The 25,278-nt window shown below is 39.9% G+C and overlaps 2 protein-coding genes across 4 annotated transcripts in view; one reads left to right on the top strand and one right to left on the bottom strand.

The window, feature by feature from the left end:
- FIP1L1 (factor interacting with PAPOLA and CPSF1) overlaps positions 1–25,278 on the top strand; it is a 313,257-nt gene that overhangs the window by 233,975 nt on the left and 54,004 nt on the right. The gene's annotated exons all lie outside the window — the stretch shown is intronic.
- The window catches only part of LNX1 (ligand of numb-protein X 1), a 229,478-nt gene that overhangs the window by 166,049 nt on the left and 38,151 nt on the right, over positions 1–25,278 (bottom strand). For both annotated transcript variants that reach the window (XM_082462246.1, XM_082462242.1), the window contains one exon: positions 5,294–5,379. In XM_082462246.1, coding sequence (XP_082318372.1) covers positions 5,294–5,370 — 77 coding nt within the window. In that variant the 5' untranslated portion in view covers positions 5,371–5,379. Of the gene's footprint in view, positions 1–5,293; positions 5,380–25,278 lie in introns of those variants that run through there.

The following is a 25,278-nucleotide window of genomic DNA, read 5'->3' as shown; positions in this document are numbered from 1 at the left end:
AGGCTATCAGGAAAACCACTCACCATTAATGTGGAGACAGCTCTTGGTCTGACTCTGACTAACAGAGTCTCAGCAAAGGGAAGTTCGTTTGTCTGTTCTCAGGTCATGAGCAGGTGAAGATGCTCCTCTCAGCTCGGACAATGAACCTGGATGGTTGCCTCTCTTTTCCGCCCTTCTTAGAGCTGAATTTCCCTGGGCACCTGCCACTACTCCATGATGAGGTGCCTGGAGTAAACAAGGGTGCTTCCCGGTGGTCGTGAAGCCACAGCAAGGTGGAGCAGTGAACATGGATTCCGGTGATGTGGACGAAGGCATCTCCATGGCCAGTTCTGGTCACTGTGGCTCCAGGAGCTGCCAGCTCCTCCCAAGTTCAGCGTGGAAGCTGCACTTCCAGTCGAAGTTTAGATTATCCCAGAGTAATGAATACTTTCCCCTCCTACTCTCCCTCGCCAATTATGAGAATGTGGGGTTGTTGCCATCATGAACCTTTCCTGGAGTCCCCCATTACTGGGTGGCTCAGCTAATCCTGCATTGGAAATGTTGACCTCAACTGCAACCAAGGCGCCAAAGCGCAGACAGCAGAAGCTCATTCTCCCTGGGGTATGAGACTGTCTGAAAGATGCCTGCATTTTATTTTCAAATCCATTCAGCTCAGTTCGATGAACATTTGCAGAGAGTTAAGAGCTAGGAGCAGTGTTATAAACCGGCCTGGGTAATAGAGGTCCCAGATCTCCAGGTTCTCTGTTTGTACTGCCTTAATTGAGGCTTTGTCAATGTCAGTACCGGCCATCAGCCTAGGGCGGCGAGGCTGGTCTTTTCAGCTCAGCCTGTCCCCCTGAAGTGGCATGATCCACGTGGCAAGGGAGAGGCTGGCCTTCAGTCCTTTCTCCCACTTTGGATGCTTGTTCTTCAATGTCATATAGCTGTGCAGTTTTGGCAGAGGGGACAGCAGTCATGCTGGGCATGTCCCCTCCTCATCTCTGCCCCAAGGGGACGCTGCACACACCCACTCCTTTGAACGTGAAGGTGGAAGAAGACCTGTGAGTCTTCTGATCTACCCTCTACCCATCTGAAGGTAGCATCGTCTCCAGAATAAAGGAACCAGGAACCACATGCCAGAGGTCACCAGCAGGTCAGTCCCAAGTGCTAGTCATCTCAAAGCCAAACGTTCTAAACTGATTGCCATTATTTCTCCCTGCCCCCATCCCCTCTCCTACAAATCTCCTTGTTCTATAGAAACGGTATACTACCTACCCTCTTCATCCCTGCTTAAATGGAAAGAGGAACATAGTGAGAAAGAGTAATCAGGGTCTGTCAATGCGCCTGCCCAAAGTAATGGAAGTGAAGTTACCCTCTGTAATGATCCAAGGATGGATTGACCCAAATGTAACAAGCGAGCTCTGCTGTCTATGATCTTGACACCACCATTAGGAGTTAGTCTGGGTCCTGTGAGAAACAGATGCCAGGATGAGGTTAAGCACGCAAGGACTTAATTAGGGAAGATACCTGTGTGAGCGACAACAGGACAGGAGCTGAGAAAGGTTGGGAAAGCACGTGGAAAAGCTTAATCATGTGTTTGTTGAATGAATGGGTGGATGGATGGTTGGATGGATGAATGTATGAATGAATGGGCAAAGTATAGTTTGGAAAGGGAAGGAGAAAGGAAGCATCTGGGTACAAAATGATGTGAATTAGCAGAGTTGCTATTAAGTCATAGGCAGGGTAGATATTCAGCTGGGGCTGTACTGGGTGTTTACTCCTGACATCTCTTCTGATTGTTCAGGTCTATTCAGACTGGTTGATGCCCGTGCTGTACTGATTGTTAAATATTTTGAAAATCATCCCTAGTTACATGGACTGTCATATCGCCTAGAATATTTGGCGATGTTTTCACAAACGGAAAGTTACTTATTTCTGATGGCCATTCCACTGCAACATGGGGCCACCACACATACTAACAATTCTCGCAGATGGTGGTGGTGCCATAATCAGGGGAGCCACCCAAATCCATTTGTTGTTCTGTGAATCTGATGGAGGGCAATTTATCAAATTGAGGCTATGTCCATTCCAAGTTTCTGAGGAGCTGCTGATTTTTGCTCTACTCTCCCTAGGAAAGAATTTATATTACTTCCCCCCCTACCCCGCCCCAGTAAAAATATACCAGCAACCAATGCTGTGGACTTCTTTGTTCTCTTATCATAAGCACAGGACGGCCTCCTTAAACTGGAGAATATTTGAAGAAAAAATAAACTGGGACCAAATGAAATGTGACCTGTTATTAAAGTTTTTATACTCACAACATGCTGAAGTAATGGGAATACCTGGGGGGCAAACTGATGAAATGTCTAGACTTAAAAGCCAGGTTGACAAGAAGCAGAAGTGACAGATCCCATGAGGATGTGGGAGTTGGAGACAGGGAGGAGCAAGAGAAGAGAACCCAGGAGCCCCGGAGAGTGTACCAAGGACTCTGAACTCTCATGGGCGGTGGTATTCGGGTTAAGGCCAAGTTGAACTAGAGCTCCAAAGAGTAGATAAGGGGGTACACCTGGTATCTGGGGTGTACTTAGGCTAGCTGGATTTGTTGTTTCTTGTAACCAGAAATGAATTATGAGTATCAGTCCAAAGTCAGAGACAGACTAATTTGGCTTTCATATAATTCTCCAAGACTGAAAATCTGTGCCCATGTCTGGGATGGGGCTGAACTGCTTGGGTGGGAATAGCAGGTCACAGGTCACCAAGAAAAGAGCAATGCAGGAGCAGGAAACTGGAAAAGATGACGCTTTGGAGGTATAGAATTCTGAGGGAAGTGACGTGCTTTCTTATGTGCATTTAAACTCCCCTTCCAGAGTAATAGAGTGGTTTCATTTTCTGACACAGGGCACAAGCTCTCTTCCTCTCAGAGTTCTAGCCACTGCTTCTCTCCTGCGTGGTAATGCCTTCACCCACCCACCGAAACACACACTGTCAGTAGCCCTGAGTCTGCACTGTCCCTCTCCTCACCTTTGGAAATGGCCCCTTTTCATAAGCTGTTTTCAATGACTGGATTTGACTACAGCACCTGTTTGCCACCCAGATTGATACAGTGGCCCAAAGTCACACACAGCCCTCTTCTTTCCTCTGTACCAAAGGTCTGCAGGAAAGAATAGCTAAAAATCCCTGCCTCTTCTTGTGGCAGGTGAAGACAGAAATGAGTTTAGGGCTGGGCAGCGGAAAACTCAAGGAATTTAGACTGGAGATATCCCACCTCAGATATTGATCAAACTTTTGAAAATTAGGAAAAAGAAAAAGCTTATAAAATAAAATCAAACCAATCATAAATGAATTGGAGAGAAGAAGTAGAATTAAGCATATCCACCATCATGAAGAACATGGCATTTCCTCATCACTCCATCAAAACCGCACACCCTCAGCCAAGGTACCAAGGATGTCCATGCCGATTCTCAGTCCTCATCTACGACTTTTCCCTTTCACTCTACTCCAGCCACACTGGCTTCCTGGCTTTTCCTCGTACACAGCAAGCATACCTCCTCCTTACAACTTGGTATTGGCTGTTCTTCCTGCTTGGAACACTTCCAGGTTCCAGGTGTCCACATGGACTGCTTCCTCCCTCCTTTAATTCGGACTCAAATGTCACCATCTCAGTGGGGTCTATCATGACCACTCTATTTATAATTACAAACTCCTCCCCCTTGTACTCCCAATCTTACATACCCTGCTCTACTTTTACTTTTTTCCACATCATTATCACTTCTAACACGTTATGTTAATTGCTTACTTATTATGTGTATTGTTTATTGTCTGTCTCCTCCCATAAAATTTCTTGAGATCAGGGGTCTTTGTTTTTTACACCAATGCCCAGATATAGTCTAAGACATAGTAGGCGCTCAATAAATATTTGTGGAATAAGTAAATTTCAGAGGCTTTCAAACACAAAGTTTAACTAAATGCTGTTAACATGATGAAACGAGGGCAGGAAAAGAGGCAAATGAAAAGATAAAAAGACCTGAAGTAGCGTATTAACATCAGCAAAAGTAAAATTTAAGTTTAAAATCACTAAACAGGACAAAAAAAAAGATATTCCATTATGATAAAAGATACTTTTTATAAAGAAGGTATAACAGTCATAATCCCATTTGCATCAAACACCAAAGTATGCATCAAACGTTAAACATCTAACTATAAACCAAACACTTTTAGAAATATAACAACAACTTGATTTTTAAGAAACACAGTTCCGGTGGATAACTTTAGGATGCCATTAGAATGACCTTGGAATTGTGAACACAAAATCAGACAAGACAGAAGAGATGCGCAAAAATAACGTGAGGTAATGTAATGATCTATAAGAGTTGTTGAAAGGATCTAAAAATACTTGAGAATAGAATCAAGTAACAAAAAGATGAACAGGCTGTAAACAAGTGCTAAAACAACTTCTCTCTCCTCACATACTCATCAGAGAATTAAGGGAGAATCCAAGGAACCTGGATCACAAGATCACTGCAAGACTTGGAGTTTCCATTAGCCTAGTGAAGTGGAAGCGGCCAGGTCAGTTATGGTCTATGACCAGAACTTGTATAGCATAACTTCTCCCATATTCTAATGGTAGAAAGAGTCACAAGGCCACCCAGATTCAAAGGGATGAAAAAATACTTTCTATATCATGATGGGAAGTGTCAAGGTCACATTGAAGAGCATATGGGATGGGAATTGTGGTGTGGTAGCCATTTTGGAAAATACAATCTACTACAACAGATAATTGGAATACTTAAAAAGAAATTTTAATATATTATCTTTACAATTTACCATGCAGTTGAACATGTTAAAAAATTTAATAAGTTATAAAAGTACCCTAAGAAGGGATTATATATATGTGTGTGTGTATATATATATATATTTTTTGCTAGATTTATAAATTAAATAATAATGTTTTTAAATTACACTTAAAATCTGAGTAGGTGGATTCTTCTTAGAATGTAAAAAACTAGAAAGAACATCACTCACACCCTAAGAAAAAGTAGAATAATCTACAAAATCATAACTCTTCTGGGGTTCATTAGTGATCTGAAGTTGTAGGGCAACCAGCTAGCCTGAAATCTAAGAGAAGATAGGCACTTCCAAGGAAAAAATATGAGTACTAGCTAATCTGAAGCAGAGCATGGGAAGAAGGCAGATCTGCCGTGAAAGCAAGTAAGAAAAATTCAGCTAAAATCTGTAGTAAATTTCTAAAGTCAAGTTTGGGCTATCATGAGAGTATAGACACCCTGGGAGTCGCAGGTAAAAAGAGGAGTCATACCTAATCAGAGGCTCTTCTCCACAGACCTCCTGAGAAAGACTGGTGCAGGGTAGAAGGTGGGAGAAACGCTTCCTCATGGATCAGGCCTGTGGAAGGAAGATAAGAAAGATCAGACTTCTGGTCAGAAAGGAATAAAGCCTAAGGCAATGGGGGAACATCTTTCAAATGCTGGAAGGGAAAAACTGTCAACCTCAAATTCTACACCCAGTGAAAGAGCCTTGCAAATATGAAGTGAAATTCAGACTTTTTCAGATAAACAAAGACCTAGATCATTTATTACTAATAGACATGAACTACAAGAAATCTTAAAGGGATTTCTTTAGGGAGAAGGAACATGATTTGAGACAGAAACTTGGATTAACACAAAAAATGAATGGCACTGGAAATTGTAAGAATGAATGGACTGTGGAACTCAGTACATTTAACATCATTTTGGGAGCACATCTGTAATCCATTGTGATTATACAGGCTACTTAATTTGCCTGAACTGCTCTGAAGGAAATTCAGCATTCTGAAGTATAATGAGAATGGTTATTTATGTACTATTTGGGGGAAAAGGCAACTTAGTTAAGGAAGAATGAGATTGGGACTAAGTTTATTAAAGGGCAAAGAAATTTTAATTTGTGTGGTCAAATGTTAAAAAAAAAAAGTAATGGAGATAAGAAAAATTCAAGGAAGTAAAATGAGCATTGAAAATCTAAAGAAAAAAAGGATTACATTTAAAAATCTATCACTTTAATAATTTAAAACTTAAATTAAAAGAAAATAGTACCAGAATAATGTTCTGACACACGAGCCATCCTCAAAAACACCAAAAAACTTATACTAACCCAATATATCTCTTTGGCTGTATTGGACAATTCTGGAGAAAGAAGGAAATAAGGACATAGATGAACTGACTAATTCTTTTTGTTTACAAACAATTAATTATATAGCATTTGGTATGTGCTAATTTCTATTCTAAGTACTTTATGAATATTAAATAATTTAATCCTCACAAAGACCCTATGAGGCAGATACTATTATTTACATCTTACAAATGTGGTCAAGGTCACATGGTAAGTTCAAGATTGAAAATAAACATATTTTCCCTAAAGTCTTTGCTTTTAATCTCTGTGCCATACTGCTTCCCAATACAATAATTGAACAAAACCCTACATTTCAAATAAAGATAATTTTCATTACTTTTTATATGCCTGCAGAACATTTATAAAGACTGATCATGTAGCTGACTACAAAGAAAACTTCTGAAATTCAAGAAATAAAGATTTTATAGGTTATATTATCTGATCCTAATTCAATGAATAAGAAAAAAAATTATGAAAAGATGACCAAAAACTGTCTACTTGAAAATTAAGAAATACTTAGAAAATATTTGGCTTAAAGAAGAATCAAGAGGGAAATTACCAACCATCTTGAAAGCTATGAAAAGGCAACCTTTGTAAAATACTCTAAGACTCTATGAAATTATACTAGAAAAATTTTACAGCCAAAAGCCCTTCCTTGTGAAAGAATAAATATGAGAAGTAAAGAAACTAAATCCACATTCTAAGAAATGAGAAAAAGAACAATAAAGAGTGATTATAAAGGTAAAATCTTAAATTAATATAATAGAAAGGAAAAAAGTAGCTGAATACATAAATAAATTTAAAATCTTGTTGTATTAAAAATCTATACATTTGATAAACAACCTAATTTTTTAAAAGGAGAAAAAGCAAAACTATAAAAGATCAGGAAGTAGAAAGAACAGATATTAAAATGACTAAACATATTAAAAGAAAATATAATTTGAAACTTTATGGCAACAAATTTGAAAACTGGAAAAAACATTGGAAAGGAAGAGGAAAAATGATCTATTTTTGCAGATGATATGATTGTAAACCTAGAAAACCCGAAGGCATCTAGTAAAAATCCCCTAGAATTAAGCAGAGAATTTTGTAAAGTAGATGGATCCAAAAATATGCCAAAAAAAAAAAAAAAAAATCATTAGCTTTTCTCTACTCTAGCAATAAAATAGGAATGGAAAAAAAATCATTTAAAATCAACCCCTATGGAATATTTGGATATAACAAAAAAAGGAAATAACAAAATCATACTAAAATATGTAAACGGAGAAATGGAAAGACATGCCATATTCTTGGATGAGAAAACTCAATGCCATAAAAATGTTCCCTCAAATTGTGTATGGATTTCATGAAAACTCACAATAAGGTGGGTATTTTGGTTGTTTGTTTTTGGCAGTTGCATAAAGTGATCTTAAAGTTTCTAGAAAAAAATTAAATACTAAAGAAAAGCTAAGTAATTTTAGAAAAGTAAAAATGGGGCAGAGACTTCCTCACCAGTTATTAGAACTCTGTAGAAAGCCACTGTATTCAAATAAGTACCTTATTTGATCCCAGTTTGATTGCACATCCAAGGATATAGTACAAATATATGAGTAAAAATATAAAGATAAAGCAAAGCTCTTGCGAGAAAATCTAGTAGATTATATGTACTATATTGTGCAGGAAAACTTTCCTGATCAAAACTGAGAAGTCAAAAGCTACGAGAGAAAAGATAGGCATATTTGACTCTAAAATTATAACTTTTAAAGCAAAGATATCATAAAAATATCATTGACCATAGTAGGTTTGCAGAAATACATATCGTGCAGATAGTATATTTAATTTTTATAATATACAAATATTTATTATAATTTGACAAGAGAAACAAGAACAAACCAGGGGACTTCCCTGGTGGTCCAGTGGTTAAGACTCCATGCTCCCAATGCAGGGGGCCCAGGTTGGATCCCTGGTCAGGGAACTAGATCCTGCATGCCGCAACTAAAAGATCCTGAATGCCGCAACGAACATCCCGAAGATCCCTCATGCAGCAATTAAGACTCGGTGCAGCCAAATAAATAAATAAATATTAAAAAAAAAAAAAAGAACAAACCAGTAGGAAAATGGACAAAGTCTGTGAATGGGCAATTCACAGAAAAGCAAATCCAAATGTCTGAGAAACAAGGAAAGATCCTCAAATTTACCCAAAGTGAGGGGAATGCAAATTACCAATGAGATATCATTTTATACCTACCAAATTGTCTAAAATTTAAAAGATCTGAAACACCTCTTGCTGGCTGGGTTGTAGGAAAGGGATCACTTTCATGGTCAGAATGAAAAATGCTACAGCCTCTTGGGGAAGCAGTACAGCCATATCTACTTCAAATTTAAAATACATATACTTTTTAGGCCAGAAATCTTTTTCCTGGGAAACTCTCCAATAGAAATAAAGTCACTAGAACATAAGGGTTCATATAAAGTGTTTTTTTGGAAGGAGGGAGTTGTTTTATTTTATTTTTTTCAAATTGTCTGTGAAAGCTACAATGTTTCAAGCAATAGGGAATGGCTGAATAAACTATGGCATAGCCTATGATAGAACAACACAGCCACCAAGAAGAATGACATAGAGTTCTGCTAATTGACAGGAGGAATTTCAGAAGGTATTGTTGACTGAGTAAAGCACAGTGCAGAAAAAAAAGGGTAATATTTTTCTATTTTGTAAAACAAACAATGATCAGAAAGCACCTGTGTGTGTATGTGTGCATCTTTATATGATTATATAGCCATCAGTAAAAATAGGAAAGATACTTATTAGATTATTAATAAGGGTTATTGGGGTAGGTGGTGGGTTGGGAATTGATATGCTTGTAAGAGAAGAGTAGGCACCAAGCCTAAAACAAAGGAAAACAAACAAAAAGACCACCCACACATGACCACACACATGTACCTATGTTTAAATCCATCACATACATGCATTTGTGAAAATGTATGAATGTGTATTGTTCAGACATAAAGAGCTCACCCGGCCAGTTCAAAGGGCTCTGCCTCCCAGATAACTTCTTCCTTTCTAGGAACATTTGCGATTCCATTTGTACCCCTGTACCAAAACATTCCCCAGGTAAGAATTTCTCATTCTGGGATTCCCATTCTTAATTCTAAGACCTACTTTCCCATGGCATAGTGTTTCATCTCAGAAACAGCGCTCAGAAAGGCTCCAACTTCCTTCTAGAAATGAATATCTTTTGGCCTTTCTACCTCTGTCCCTTCTTGTCCATACTTCCTTCTGTGAAATGACTCCCAGGTTAACCTTTGTAAGTAAAGCAAATCACACCATTTGGAGCAGCTTCTCTAGGGGGGTCGGGTCATGATTCTTCTCTCCCCGCAACAGAGAAGCCAGAATGTGAAGGTACCTGGATAATGACCTGTTGCTCTTTAGGTCATAAGTCCAAGAACTTTAAAGTTGTCTAAGTTGTGAACTTCTTCAGGATCAAATATGAGGTAAAATATAAGAAGACAAGAAAACGAACTCGAGATACCATTGGTCAGCCCACGCTGCTGACCACCCCCTCGGTGTTTACAGAATGTTTACTAGTTTCACAGTCCGTGCTCACATCCACCTGCTTCCCTCCGCCTCCTTGTGGTGGAGCAATTTCCTTCACTTCAAAGGAAGCTCCAGATGCAGGGAGGACCCAAGGGGTGTGGCCCCCCCTCAGAATCTGGCTCCTCTTCTTAATGAAACATGTCCTCTCTTCATCTTATCCCAAGTTGACTTTTGGAGCTATTCCTCAATTCATTCATCTGCTTTTGAACTCTGAGAGTGAGAAAGAAATGTAGTTTTCTTTTTTCCTCAAGTCACTGACCCTAGCTTTGTCATGCCATTTCAAACTGATTAACCGCAGAAACAGGAGGGATGATGACAAGTCACTAAAGAGAAAATGACACATGTTAAAGGAAGGCGAATAGGCTGTGGGAGATTAGTTTTAGGCCATAACTTTTGGGATGGTTTGTTAATGCAGAATTAGTTAACTGATGCTGTGTCCAACCCCTTTGCCATATGATATGCTTCTCCCAATAAGAATTAGGGACCATTTCTCCACCCCTGTGATTCTGCCTGCACTGGCCTTGGCATGCCGTGGGAGTTTCAGAGCCTAGGCATTGAGGGACTTTACAGCTTCCACTCTTGCCCTCCTGGAACCCTGAGATGGCCATGCTGTAAAGAAGCTCAGGCAAGTCTACTGGTGAATGAGAGACCTTTGGAAGAGAATGGAGGCTCTCACGAATGGCCAGCACCGACTCCCAGACATGGGAGTGAGGCCATCTTGGACCTTCCAGCTGAAGGCAGCCTCACGAGTGATCCCAGGCAAAATCTACAGAGAAGTAGCTCAACCAACCCCCAGAATTATGAGAAATAATAAACGGTTGTTGGTTTAGTCACTGAGTTTTGAAGTGGTTTATCATACAGCAATAGCTGATTAATAGAGTGGCTTGGATGTTTTAATTGAGTATCTGTCTTTTCTTTCTCTATTCTAGTGTTTCATGTATAACAGGGCTCCTTTTTAATTTTTTTCCTAGAAATCTGGGAAAACACATTCTCTGCATGGACACAACTAACTCCTAAATATCATGTATTTAATAGCTCCTGGGAGATAGAAGATTGCAAAGGCAGGCACTACATCTTATATCTACTCTTCAGTAACCCATACCCAGGATAGCACCGTATGGCTGGTGGGAGGTTAGCACATGTTGACCAAATTAAGTGTCTCCTGGGACACCTGTTGCTGCTTTCATCTCATTTTCTTTTTTTTTTTTTTTAATTTATTTATTTATTTTTAGCTGTGTTGGGTCTTTGTTTCTGTGCGAGAGCTTTCTCTAGTTGCAGCGAGCGGGGGCCACTCTTCATCGCAGTGCGTGGGCCTCTCACTATCGCGGCCTCTCTTGTTGCGGAGCACAGGCTCCAGACGCGCAGGCTCAGTAGTTGTGGCTCACGGGCCCAGTTGCTCCGCGGCATGTGGGATCTTCACAGACCAGGGCTCGAACCCGTGTCCCCTGCATTGGCAGGCAGATTCTCAACCACTGTGCCACCAGAGAAGCCCTCATCTCATTTTCTTAATACCTGCATGTGTCACAAAACGAATAGTGACTTGTTGTTGATTTGGTTTAGCTGGCCAGCTCTGCAGATGTTCCCTTGTTGCCTCACTTTTCCACATAGAAAGCTCTCAAAGATTCCAGCACGGAAGAAGAGAGCCTCTCTCCACTTGTGGAGGAACTGATCTCACTGGTCAAGAGTGTACTGATTATAGTACTACTAGTGGCAGAAGCGGCAGCTAATGTTTATTGACACCTTATCAATATGCCAGTCATCACGCTATTCGCTTTACATGAATTAACTAATTCAGTTAATTAGTAATCTATCATTTCCATAAGGCAACTGAGGCACAGATGGGCTAATTTATCTGCCAAAGCTAGCACGGTTACATGGCAGAGCCTTAGTGCTTAGCAAACACTCTGACTCTTCGTGGCTAATTGTATGGTTACAGCTGAAAGGTTTAAACTACGGAATATTAAACATAGTCATTTATAAAAGTTATCTAACAAGAAATCACCTATAAATGACAATCTCCAAAACTTTTAAATATCACTGTACTTCTCATTAGCCAAGAAACAAGTATTACTGAGAGTATGTGTCTGTGTGTGTGTACACAGAAAGTTATAAAACATATAAACAAATACAAAAAATAACATCATATAAGAATCTTGGCTTTAAAGGCATTTACACTATTTTGAAGAGAGCAGACTTATACGATGAAATGGCCAAAGAATAAGACAAGATACAACTGAAAAAAGAGCAAAGTAGTTCTGAGACCTCACCTCTTGCAGGGAAGAATCAGAGTCATATTTCAAATCTCCCTTTCACCTCGAAGCAAAACCACAGCTTTCATGTTTGGATGTCACGGCACTAAAAGATGGTTCAATAGCCCAGACTAACCTGTGTTAGCAACTAGAGTAATCTCCAGAAAAGAAAATTTACTTTGGGATTTAAGATGATCAAAACTGATTACTTTTCAAGAAGCTTGGCAACCCAAAGCTGAAAACACAGCTGGGGAAACACTTGAATGTGGGTCCATAAAAACTCCAGTGAAAAATCCATCCTTCTGCCTCATGACGTGGATACTACACAACATACGTGAGCCTATGGGGAAGCAGTTAATATTTTTATACAACCTTGTTGGTGAAGAGAAGAGAAAAATGTAGAGAGACGTGCCCACCCACATCTTTGATGTGTGTAATGTAAATATCTTTCTTGTTTTATTGAAGTAAAGGCTAAAGGATTACGTTAAGTCCACCTAGTAAATTGTAACATAGGGATATTATAAACAAACTTGTAAAAGTCTGATTTATCTTCTCAAAATTTAGTGCCAGTAGAATTATTTTTGTTAGGTGAAAAATAACTGTTCTATTTTTTGACCAACAGTTAATAGAATTGGGGCCAATTTTCTCTATATAGGATTATTTTGACCTTTCTGTCCCTGGAAGGATAGGCCTCTATATATTAACAATGATTATCTCTGGTAGTATGATTAGGAATTGTTGGTTATTTACTTCTCTTTGCTTTTCATTGTTTTTGAAATTTCTCAAAATAGCATATATTGTTATTATAACAAAAAGATATTGATTTTTTAAAAGCAATCAACCTACTTAATTTCCTTACTGATAGACATTTCTACAGTATTCAAATAATTTGCCCTTAACTACTTTGTCTACCAAATAAATCCTTGTCTTCAGTTTATTTAAAAACAATTTTCCCAGGTGGATGGACCTAGAATCTGTCATACAGAGTGAAGTAAGTCAGAAAGAGAAAAACAAATACTGTACGCTAACGCATATATGTGGAATTTAAAAAAACGGTACTGATGAACCCAGTGGCAGGGTAGGAATAAAGACACAGACGTCGAGAAGGGACTTGAGGACACGGGAAGGGGGAGGGGTAAGCTGGGACGAAGTGAGAGAGTGGCATGGACATATATACACTAACAGATGTAAAATAGATAGCTAGTGGGAAGCAGCCGCATAGCACAGCGAGATCAGCTCGGTGCTTTGTGACCACCTAGAGGGGTGGGATAGGGAGGGTGGGAGGGAGATGCAAGAGGGAGGGGATATGGGGATATATGTACACGTAGAGCTGATTCACTTTGTTGTACAGTAGAAACTAACACAACATTGTAAAGAATTTATACTCCAATAAAGATGTGGAAAAAACAAATTTTCCCTTCCAGAAGAATTTTTATGATCAATTTTCACTGATACCTAGAAATTTATGCCAAGGCTAAGAAAACTTTGACACAGACTTGAGCCTTGGAAAAAAATTACTGTGAGGAGGAAAGAAATTACGCCTTAAATTTTTTTTTCAGATGACTTGCTGTGTAGTTCATTAGCAAGAGACACAAGAAGTACTTTCTAAAATAATGGTCCAGAACCTTGCTCTTTGAGATAACAAGGCTCTGTTTTTGCAGGTGGCCTTCTGCTCAAAGAACAAAAACTGGAAGCATCCATTGAATTGCCCTGTTTACATGTGTTGAGTCACGCTAATGGAAGAGAGCTAATCAAGCGCTGGGTACAAAGCCCTTTATGTAAAGGAAAAGGACCAGCTTCAGATTCACTAACCCCAGATGCAAACACTTTCATGTGTCTCTACAAAGACTCAAACCTACTAAGGAGGACCCTGGAGGCAGATCAGGCCAATAGAAGGATCATGGGAGCCAGAAATGTGAGCCACATACAGAATTTTAGATTTTCTAGTGGCCACATTTTAAGTAAAAATAAACAGATAAGTAAATTTTACCACTATGTTTTATTTAACTAAATATATCCAAAATAGTATCACTTCAGTATTAGAAAGGTATTTAGATAATGTACATTCTTTTTTTAAAAACAGTCTTTGAATTGCAGTGTATATTTTTTTACACTTACAGCACAGCTCACTTTGGACTAGCCACATTTCAAGAGTTCAAGAGCCACACGTGGCTAGTGGCTGCCTTACTGGACAGTGCAACTCTAAGATGAAAATGTTATTCTCACCAAGTAGGATTACAGGGTCTTAAGTAATTTTTTTACATTGAGATATAAGTCACACAATGAAATTCATCTTTTTCAGGGTACAATTCAGTGGTCTTTAGTATCATCACAAGACTGTTTATCACCGCTCTCTATCACCGCAGTCTAATTCCAAAACATTTTCATCATCCCCCAAAGAAATTCCATACCATTATCAGTCACTCCCAGTTCTCTTCTTTCCCTAGCCCCAGCAGCTACGAACCTACATTCTGTCTCTATGGATTTGCCCCTTTTGGACATTTTATATAAATGGACTCATTTATATGTGGCCTTCTGTATCAGACTTCTTTTACTTAGCATAATGTTTTCAAGTTTTATCCATGTTGTAGCACGTATCAGTACATCACTTCTTTTTAAGGTTGAATGCTATTCCCTTGTATGGATATATACCACATTTTAACTATTCATCAGTTGATGGGACTTTGGGTTCTTTCCACATTTTGGCTACTATGAACAATGCTGTTATGAACATTCATGTAAAAGTTTTTGTGAGAACATATGTTTTCAATCCTACTGAGTATATACCTAGGAATGGAATTGCTGGGTCAAATGGTAACACTGTGTTAAACTTTTTAAGGAAAAACTTATTAAACCGTTAAACTGTTTTCCAAAGTGTTTGCACCATTTTACGTTCCCACCAGCAGTGTATGAAGGTTCCAATTTCACCACTGTTTGTTACTGTCTGTCTTTTTTATTATAGCCACTTTTTAACAAATGTGGAGTCAGCTAGTGTTTCACAGATTAAAAAATATTAAAACTGTGCTTACAAAAATGCAACTGGGGCTATGATATTCCTACAGATTTCAGAAATTAACGATTAGGCTCACATTTGCCAAGTTTACCTGTAAAGAAACACATTGCAGCTTTGTTACGAAGCTGTTTTATTCTCTCTGTGCCATCAGCCATTGAGGTGAGTTTTTTAGCAACAACAATTAATACTTATTAACAATTCCCCAGTGTTTTATATATATTAGCTCGTTGAATCCTCACATTGGCCCTAGGGGGTAGGTGTTATAATTACCACCTTCATTTTATGGTGAGCATTCTGAGGCCTGGCAAGGTTAACTAATTCCCCAAGATTCCACAGCTTAGGGTCCATGCTTTTAAGCCATTAACTTACTTTATCTCATTTGTTAACACTGCTTGGTAGGAAGTAATCACAGCTGCATCTGCATCACCTGTGAACATGTTAAAGCACAAACTCTAGGACTCCAGACCAGAATTACTGCATTACAAACTCTGAGAGTGGGATTCAGCAATTTCTGTCTTAACAAGCCTTCCGTCATTTTTATGTATGCGAACATTTGAAAACCACTGATGTAGAGCAAGAATATCATAGGATCACAGTTTATGGACAAACCCCTATGAGTCAGATACAGTGGCAGGTGTTAGATGTATTAGGTCTTGAGGCTTCAACACTGAAAAGGACATTACTGTCCTTCTAATGCTTAGAGTCAAGTGAATTTGATAGATGGGTGGCTCAGCATTACCTTATAGTGTGATTGGCTCTAAATTAAGGTATGCACGTGACGCTCCTCCCAGGGAACGGTGAGAAAACTTCCCGGAGGAAATGCCTTATTGAGCTTCCAATAAACTTAGAAAGCCGACAGTAGTTTCAGGTTATTCAAGTCTATTTGTTACTCCTGTGACTTTCCGGAGAGAATCCAAATTCTAGAGCATGACCTTCAAAATACTTTACTAACCGCCTCCTACTTCCTTCCCTACCTCATCTTTTCCGTAGCTCCTTGCTACTCAAAGCGGGGGGGCCACAGCGCGCTGACATCACCTGGGAACTCATTAGCAATGCAAAATTTCAGAGCTCACTCCTGACCTACAGAATCAGAATCTGCATTTGAACAAGAACCCCAGGTGATCTGCATGCATATTGAAGTTTCAGAAGTACAGCTCTAGCTACTGGGAAGGACCGAGCCATTCTCCAAAACTGCCCAGTTATAACCTCTGTGCAGCACCCTCTGTCCAGAATGCCCTTCCCTCCTTTGGCTCCTCTGACCCCCAGAGAAGTTGGACATCCTTTCATGACAGCACCCGGACTGCAGGTTGTTTATTTACCTGTCTTCAGTACTAGAGTGAGAGCATCTCAAGGTCAGGGAGATCATTTTGTTTTCCTCTGTAATTTGCAGGGATTCGGGACTTCCTTGCCGCGCTGCACATAATGGGCGCTCAGTCAATGTTCCTTTGATGAAACAACGTGTGGATGAATGAGATGTGACACTCAATGCAGACACCACATCTTGGGTGAATTTCACCTCGGGACTTATACTCCCCTCTGTCTCAGTCACATAATTCTGGTCAGTTTTCTGGTTCATAAGCATCAGAGAGAACCAGACAGAAACTTAGGACAACAGGGGACTGGGAAGTGGCCAGGAGTTAAAAGAGAAAACTTGGGCTTCCCTGGTGGCGTAGTGGTTAAGAATCCGCCTGCCAATGCAGGGGACATGGGTTCGAGCCCTGGTCCGGGAGGATCCCACATGCCGCGGAGCGGCTGAGCCCGTGCGCCACAACTACTGAGCCCGTGTGCTATAACTACTGAAGCCCGCATGCCTAGAGCCTGTGCTCCGCAACAAGAGAGGCCACGGCAATGAGAGGCCCGCGCACCGCAAGGAAGAGTGGACCCCGCTTGCCGCAGCTAGAGAAAGCCTGTGCATGGCAACGAAGACCCAACTCAGCCAAAAATAAATAAATAAATAAATTTAAAAAAAAAAAAAAAGAGAGAAAATCTAGTTTCTCCTTTTGAAAAGATTGCTTTATGATTTCTCATTATATTTTGATTTACCAGATCCCACCTCAAAAGACAGAGACCGGGACGTGACAGGAAGTGAGCACAGGCTGGAGAGCTGGGTTCTGAACACGGCGCTGATCCAGGGAGAATCGCTTTGGTCCTTTCATTTCACCTCCTCGGGCTCTGTCTCCTCATTAATAGGTGAGGGAGTTGGACTAAGCAGTCCTTTAGGTTTCCCCCCACCCCATCATAGATCGCTTTAAACACTAAAGTTCTAATATTTGTTAGATATTAATGTAATCTAATGTAGGCAACTTTGGGAAATTAAGGTTTCATTTGAACAGGCCTCTGGAGGAAAATCAGCTTTCAAAATCTCTTTCATAGGCAAGTAACACTAAGCTATATGCCTCCCTTATTTCCATAAACATTTTAAAAAACATGGTATATTGTATTTTAAGGTTTTCATGAGAAGGAAACTATTGAATGGAACCTGCTTCAGAAAGATGTAGGCGAGTCATAAGCCAGGAAGAGTGGATTTTGATCAAGAAAGTTGGCATTTGCAATAAACCCAACTTTGTTCTGAGTGATTCAGTACTTTAGAAACCCCATTGATGCCTCAAAGAGTGCATCGATTAGAAAATACTGACAATTTTCACAACACTAGCCTTGCATGTTAAGGCCCCGGTGTCGCGGGAGGGAACAGTGAAGCCCTGTTGGCACACACTGGGCAGCTCTCACACACGGAGACCGTCAACCTGGCCGGCCTGGGGAGACTAGGGCTCCCCTTGTTTCTCTATCACTCCCCCACCCAAGGGCTGGCAAAGGACCATTATCTCTCATTCTGACATCGGAAGAGAGAATCTGAATGCCAGGAAGGAAGTTTTCCAAATCGGTATAAAAACAAAATCCTCTTATTACAACAGGATACAGTAAAGAAAACAAAGAACGATGCTCATGAGAGGGAAAAGGTTTAAAAGTATAAACAAAACATTTTTGAGAAAACGAAAAATTTCTGAGAAAACCAAATACCCCTAACGCAGCACAGTTACTTGTATTTGCTGGGGAAAAACAGCATCTCTGGAGAGATGAGAGAATGAGTGGGGCTGATACATATGTTGCCAGAAAGATCGCTCACCTTCGTCTATGTCCCAGGACTTTAAAATCTAACTTCAGTAACTGGAAGTCAATGGCATTTTCTTTCACAATTCCATTTCTCTTAGAAGCAAACTATTACCCTTTGTGGGGGAAGTTTTCATGAGTTTTGCCCAGAAATGAATATGGTTGTACAAGAAAGGTGGAAAGAGCCTGTCTTTTCATTAACCAGAGATTAAGGAAAATGGTATGTGGCAGTATGTAGTCATAAAGAGCTTTAATAACTTATCCTAGCTCGGGCTGGAAGAGATTTCAAAACAGTGAAATCTAGTGCTGATGTTGTCACTCAGGACCCATCATCCTAGACTGAGCACGCAGTACGGCTAGAATACAACCAAGTCCGCCACTGTGAATTGCTTGACTAAAATGAGAGCTAACTTCATCTCCTTTACTCCAGGGGATGCAAGGGGAAAGAGGTTTGACTCCATAGAACATGAATGAAAATGAGTCAAGAGCCATTCTTACACACACCATATGTGCCTCTCAGATATTTGTCAAGAGTACTGTGACTAAATGGTAGAAGAGGTTAGGATAGAATAAAATATCATTTCAACCAATTGAATTCTCAACTGAAGTAACATGGATGTGTTTCATTTCTGCTAGAGCTACAGAGAATGTGTAACTATCTAGAGATTTATATGTAGTCCTCCTAGAATCCTCACACAAACAGCCCGATGAGGTAGGTCTATTATTGATCCCATTTTATAGAAGAGTTCAATAGCTTGCCCACAGCTGCTCGGCTAATGAGTAGCAAAGCCAGAATGTAAACCCAGGTCTGTTTGCACCTGGAGCTCAAGTTCTACGCTTTGAACTTCTTTTAGTTTAAATGACAACCTTGCACTGAAAAATCGATTACATTTATAGGCAGTTACTCCTTAAAGGAATATAGGTTTTTCTGATTTCCAAGTTACTTTTGTAACCTATGCTCTTAACGCTATCCTTTCTGCTCGCCTCTGAGAAGCAGACTCTCAGTTTCTCCTTTTCTTGAGGATCTTCAGGCTCACCTTCTTACTGACTGTCTCCTCTCAATACACTCATGCTCCAGTTTCCCTTGTTTTGAATAATTCTTTACTTGACTCTTTTGTACCTTCTAATAATTACTCTATTTCTCTCCTTTCCTCAACAAGTGGTCTCTTTTGCTGAGACTTCCCGGCCCTCACTGCCCACCCCTGACCCTGCTGCAGTTGCATCCTCACGGGCACCTGTGATCTCTAACCACCAAACCCAAAGGCCTTTCCTTGTTGTCCTTCACCTTGACCTTTCTGCAGCATTTGGTCCTGCAGATCATCCAACGCTTGGAGAGCTGCTTGTGCACGTTAGACACACAAAAATTTAATAAATGATTGGTTAAAGATATACTCAAAGATTTTCTAAATTCTTAAATACAATGTATATATGATTAAAAACAAGAAAAAAAATTTTACATGTAAACGTCCTTCTACATTTTTAAAGAATTCATAAGAAAATGATTCTAGTTAAGGAAACTGCCCAACATTTCAACAACAGCCCTCTTTTGCAGAGTAAGGAATAAATTCAATAGTATTTAAAAAGATTTATATATATTTGATTAATATTTTAAAAATTATAGGTATATAACATATAAAAATTAACTCAAAATGGATCATTGGCATGGTGACTGCAGTTAACAATACTGTATTATATATTTGAAAGTTGCTAAGAGAGTGGATATTAAAAGTTCTTGCCACAACTTTTTTTAATTAAAAAAATTTTTTTATCGGAGTGTGGTTGCTTTGCGATGTTGTGTTGGTTTCTGCTGTATGGCACGGTGAATCAGCCACTCGTATACATATATCCCTTCTTCCTTGGATTTAATGGTAATGTTTTAGTGTATGTCTATTCGAGCTATTTATAAAAGCAATATATTCATAAACATTTAAAAAATTAGATAATACCGTAATACTGTTTTCTAATCTGCCTCTTTAACATAGTAAAGTTTGTGACTATTTCTTTAAAAAAAAAAGTTCTTACTACATTAAGAAAATTTTGTAACGGACTTCCCTGGTGACACAGTGGTTAAGAATCTGCCTGCCAATGCAGGGGACACAGGTTCTTGCCCTGGTCCGGGAGGATCCCATATGCCACAGAGTAACTAAGCCCGTGTGCCACAACTACGGAGCCCGCATGCCACAACTCCTGAAGCCCACACGCCTAGAGCCCATGCTCTGCAACAAGAGAAGCCACCACAATGAGAAACCCGTACACTGCAACGAAGAGTAGCCCCTGCTCGCCGCAACTAGAGAAAACCCATGTGAAGCAACGAAGACCCAATGCAGCCAAAAATAAATAAATAAATTTATAAAAAAGAAAAATTTCTAACTATATGTAGTGATGGATATTACCTAAACTTAATGGTAGTGATTTTGCAATATACACATATATCAAATCATTATGTTGTATACCTAAAATGAATACAATGTTATATGTCAATTATACTTCAATTTTAAAAGACGGATCATTGACTTAAATGCAAGAGCAAAAGCTAAAACTCTTAGAATAAAACATGAGTCAATCTTCATGAATTGAAGATTGAATTAGGCAATGATTTCTTAGATATAACACATAAGAAAAAACAACAAAAGGATAAATTGGTCTTCATCAAAATTAAAAACGTTTGGGCTTCCCTGGTGGCGCAGTGGTTAAGAATCCGCCTGCCAATGCAGGGGACACGGGTTCGATCCCTGGTCCGGGAAGATCCCACATGCCGCGGAGCAACTAAGCTCGTGCGCCACAACTACTGAGCCTGTGCTCTAGAGCCCGTAAGCCACAACTACTGAGCCCGCGTGCCGCAACTATTGAAGCCCATGTGCCTAGAGCCCGTGCTCCACAACGAGAGAAGCCACCGCAATGAGAAGCCTGCACACTGCAACAGTGAGTAGCCCCTGCTTGCTGCAACTAGAGAAAGCCCGCGTGCAGCAACAAAAACCCAACAGAGCCAAAAATAAATAAATAAAATAAATTTATAAAAAAAAAAAAAAAAATTAAAAACGTTTGTGCTCCAAAGGACACCATCAAGAAGATGAAAAGAGAACCCATGGAACAATAGAAAATATTTGCAAAGCATATATCAGTTAAGGAACTTATCTTCAGAATATATAAAGAACTCTCCAGGTTCGCCTCAATTTCTGTGCTTGAGCAATAAAGTGGAAATAATTTTAAAAAGAATATATAAAGAACTATTACAACGCAACAACAAAAAGACAAGCAAGCCAGTTGAAAACAGGGCAAATGATTTGAATAGACATTTCTCCAAGGAAGATACACAAATGGTCAATAAGTACATGAAAAGATGTTCAGCGTCACAACTTATTAGGGAAATCAAAATCAAAATCATGAGATACCACTTCACACCCAGTAGGATAGCCGAAATAAAAAAGACAGACAAATGTTGGCCTACAATGAGATATCACTTCACACCCATTAGGATGGTTATTATTTAAAAAAAGCAAAGCAGAAAATAAGTCAAGCCAGGATGTGGAGAAATTAGAACCCTTGTGCATTGCTGATGAGAATGTAAAATTGTGCAGCTACTGTGGAAAACAGTATGGTATTTCCTCAAAAAAAATTAAACATTGAATTACCACATGATCCAGCAATCCCACTTCTGGGTATGTATCAAAAAGAATTGAAAGCAAGGACTCAAACAGATATTTGTACACCATGTTTAGAGCAGCATTATACAGCATAGCCAAAAGGTTAAAGCAACTCAAGTGTCCATCAGTGGATGAATGGATAAACAAAATGTGGTGGATACATACAATGGAATATTAGCCTTAAAAATGAAGGAAATTCTGACACATGCTATGACACAGATAAACCTCGAAGACATAAGGCTAAGTGAAATAGGCCAGTCACAAAAGGACAAATACTGTGTGATTCCACTTATATGAAATACCTAAAGTAGTCAAATTCATAGAGACAGAAAGTAGAATGGTGGTTGCGAGGGGCTTAGGGAGAGAGGAATGGAAATTTATTGTTTAACGGGTACAGATTTTCATGTTGGGTAGATGAAAAAGTTCTGGAGATGGATGGTGGTGATTGTTATACAGCAAGTGAATGTACTTAGTGCCACTGAACTACTTAAATATGGCAAAAACAAAACAAAACCAACCAAGCAAACAAAAAAACAAATGTTGGCAAGGATGCAAACAAAAAACAAATATTGGCAAGGATATGGAGAAACTGGAAACCTCATACATTGCTGTGTTTTTAAAATGGTACAATTGGGACTTCCCTTGTGGCGCAGTGGTTAAGAATCCACCTACCAATGCAGAGGACACAGGTTTGGGCCCTGGTCCAGGAAGATCCCACATGCTGCGAAGCAACTAAGCCTGTGCACCACAACTACTGAGCCTGTGCTTTAGAGCCCGTGAGCCACAACTACTGAGCCCTCATGCCATAACTACTGAGCCCGAGCGCCTAGAGCCCATGCTCTGCAACAAGAGAAGCTACTGCAATGAGAAGCCCGCGCACTGCGAGGAAGAGTAGCCCCCACTCGCCACAACTAGAGAAAGCCTGTGTGCAGAAACGAAGACCCAATGCAGCCAAAAATAAAATAAGTAAATTAGTTAATTAAAATGGTACAATCACTTCTGAGTTTGGTAGTTCCTCAAAATGTTAAACAGAGATGTCATATTACCCAGCAATTCCACTCCTAGATAATACATATTCCTAAAACATTAAAAATATATGTCCATATAAAATATGTACACAAATGTTCATAGCGGGGCTTCCCTGGTGGTGCAGTGGTTGAGAATCTGCCTGCCAATGCAGGGGACATGGGTTCGAGCCCTGGTCTGGGAAGATCCCACATGCCGCGGAGTAACTAGGCCCGTGAGCCACAACTACTGAGCCTGTGCGACTGGAGCCTGTGCTCCGCAACAAGAGAGGCCACGATAGTGAGAGGCCCGTGCACCACTATGAAGAGTGGCCCCCGCTTGCCACAACTAGAGAAAGCCCTCCCACAGAAACAAAGACACAACACAGCCATAAATAAATAAATAAATAAATAAATAAATAGAATACCATGGCCAAAAAAAAAAAAAAATGTTCATAGCAACATTCTTCATAATAGCCAAAAAAATGGAAACAGCTCAAATTTCCATGAACTGATGAATGGATAAACAAAATGTGGTATATCCATATAATGGAATATTACTCACCAATAAAAAGGAATGAAGTACATGCTACAACATGGATGAATCTTGAAAACATTATGCTAAGTGAAAGAAGCTCGACACAAAAGGCCCCATATCATATGATTCCATTTTAAAGAAATGTCCAGAATAGTCAAGTCCATAGAGATAGAAAATAGATTAGAAGTTTTCAGGGGCTGAGCAGAGCGGGGAATGGAGAGGGACATGACTGGGTCTGGGTTTCATTTTGGGGTGACGAAGATGTTCTGAAATTTGATGGTGTTGGTGGTTGCACAACCTTGTAAATGAATTGTACACTTTAAAGGGATGAATTTTGTAGTATGTGAATTATAACTCAGTAAAGCTTTTTTAGAAGAAAAAATAAGTAGGGATTAGCTACCTGCAAGCTAGTGTTCATTTCCTCATTCATTCATCTACCAAATATTTGTGGAACATCCCTTGAGCAAGGGATTGTGTTAGGTACTGGGCATAACAGCATTTGGAAAAAGATTCACGGTGACCAGATTGGAAGGGCACCAAGAGCCATATGGACAGGTGACAATATTGGGGGTTAGCCAATACAGAGAATCACATTGCTTCTCAGTCAAAAATCATTTCTTTACATTATTTTTACCATAAGTAGACAAACCAAGGAAGGAAAACAGGCTCTTCTTCAGTTCTTCTGTGATCCAAAGAAAGCTCCATGGTGTCTGAGGGGCTTCAGAAAAGAGCTTTATAATCATAAAAACCAGATTTGAATATTAATTTTACTTTTGAAATCGAATAAAAAACACACCATATGCCCATCTTTGCCAAGAGCCTGAAGTGAAAAGTGAAGCTAGGAGAGCGGCAAGTGGTCTGGAGGACTGGACCTTCATTCCTCACACATTGTAGACAAAAAACACCACATATAATGAGCGGCCAAGGAGCTGAGGCCAGCTTGGTTGGACAAGAACGGCATGTGAAAGCGCCACCTGCTCCAACATGGCTCCTTCTTGTTCCCTCAACCGCATTCACCCCAGGTACATTCATAGGTTTTAATGGGGCTGTGTGGCATGGGACAGTTCATACCCAGACTTTGTCTCTTAGGCCAGTGGTGTCTTCAGGGAGAAGGAAAGCTTACCTAGTGTAACAAGACTCCCCTATGGACTTCCCTGGTGGCGCAGTGGTTAAGAATCCGCCTGCCAATGCAGGGGACATGGGTTCGATTCCTGGTCCGGGAAGACCCCACATGCCGCGGAGCAACTAAGCCCGTGCGCCACAACTACTGAGCCTGCGCTCTAGAGCCCGCGAGCCACAACTACTGAGCCCACGTGCCGCAACTATTGAAGCCTGCACGCCTAGAGCCCGTGCTCCGCAACAAGAGAAGCCTCCGCAGTGAGAAGCCCGCACACCGCAACGAAGAGTAGCTCCCGCTCGCTGCAACTAGAGAAAGCCCACGCGCAGCAACAAAGACCCAATGCAGCCAAAAATAAATAAAATTAAAAAAAAAAAAAAAGAAGACTCCCCTAGATGGTGTGAAGAGGACCGGGTTTGGAGTTATTGATTACCTATTAACTCTCTTATCACTGTCCTTGAAGGTACAGAGTGGTCCTCAGGCTGTATTCATCATCTTTCCCACCGTGAACTGCTCATTAACATTTGTAAGAAAAGCCCAATCAAGTTTTGTTAAACTGATTCTAACAGAGCTGAGCCATCTTGTTGAAAGTTTAATTTGCTTCCAAATAGCTTGGTTGACTCTCACATTACTTCCATAAGAATTCCTACGGATGGTGAGCTCTTACGTTGAAAAGAACTCAGTTACAAACAACTCCATCAAAAAAATGAGATTTTATTTTTGCTTTGAATTGATTTTTTCCTTTGACTCCAATAAAATGATATAATCCCCAAATAAATGCTCCCAACCTAAAGCAAATTCAAACATTAAAGGAATCAAATAATTGTTGGCTGTATGGAAGCAAAGTAATTTATTTCTCTTTCTAAAATGTGCCAATGGGTAAGTCGGTC

This window comes from Balaenoptera physalus (assembly GCF_965194825.1).
Source record: "Balaenoptera physalus genome assembly, chromosome: 5".
In the NCBI taxonomy this organism is placed as follows: domain Eukaryota; kingdom Metazoa; phylum Chordata; class Mammalia; order Artiodactyla; family Balaenopteridae; genus Balaenoptera; species Balaenoptera physalus.
This window is presented reverse-complemented; position numbering and strand designations above follow the sequence as displayed.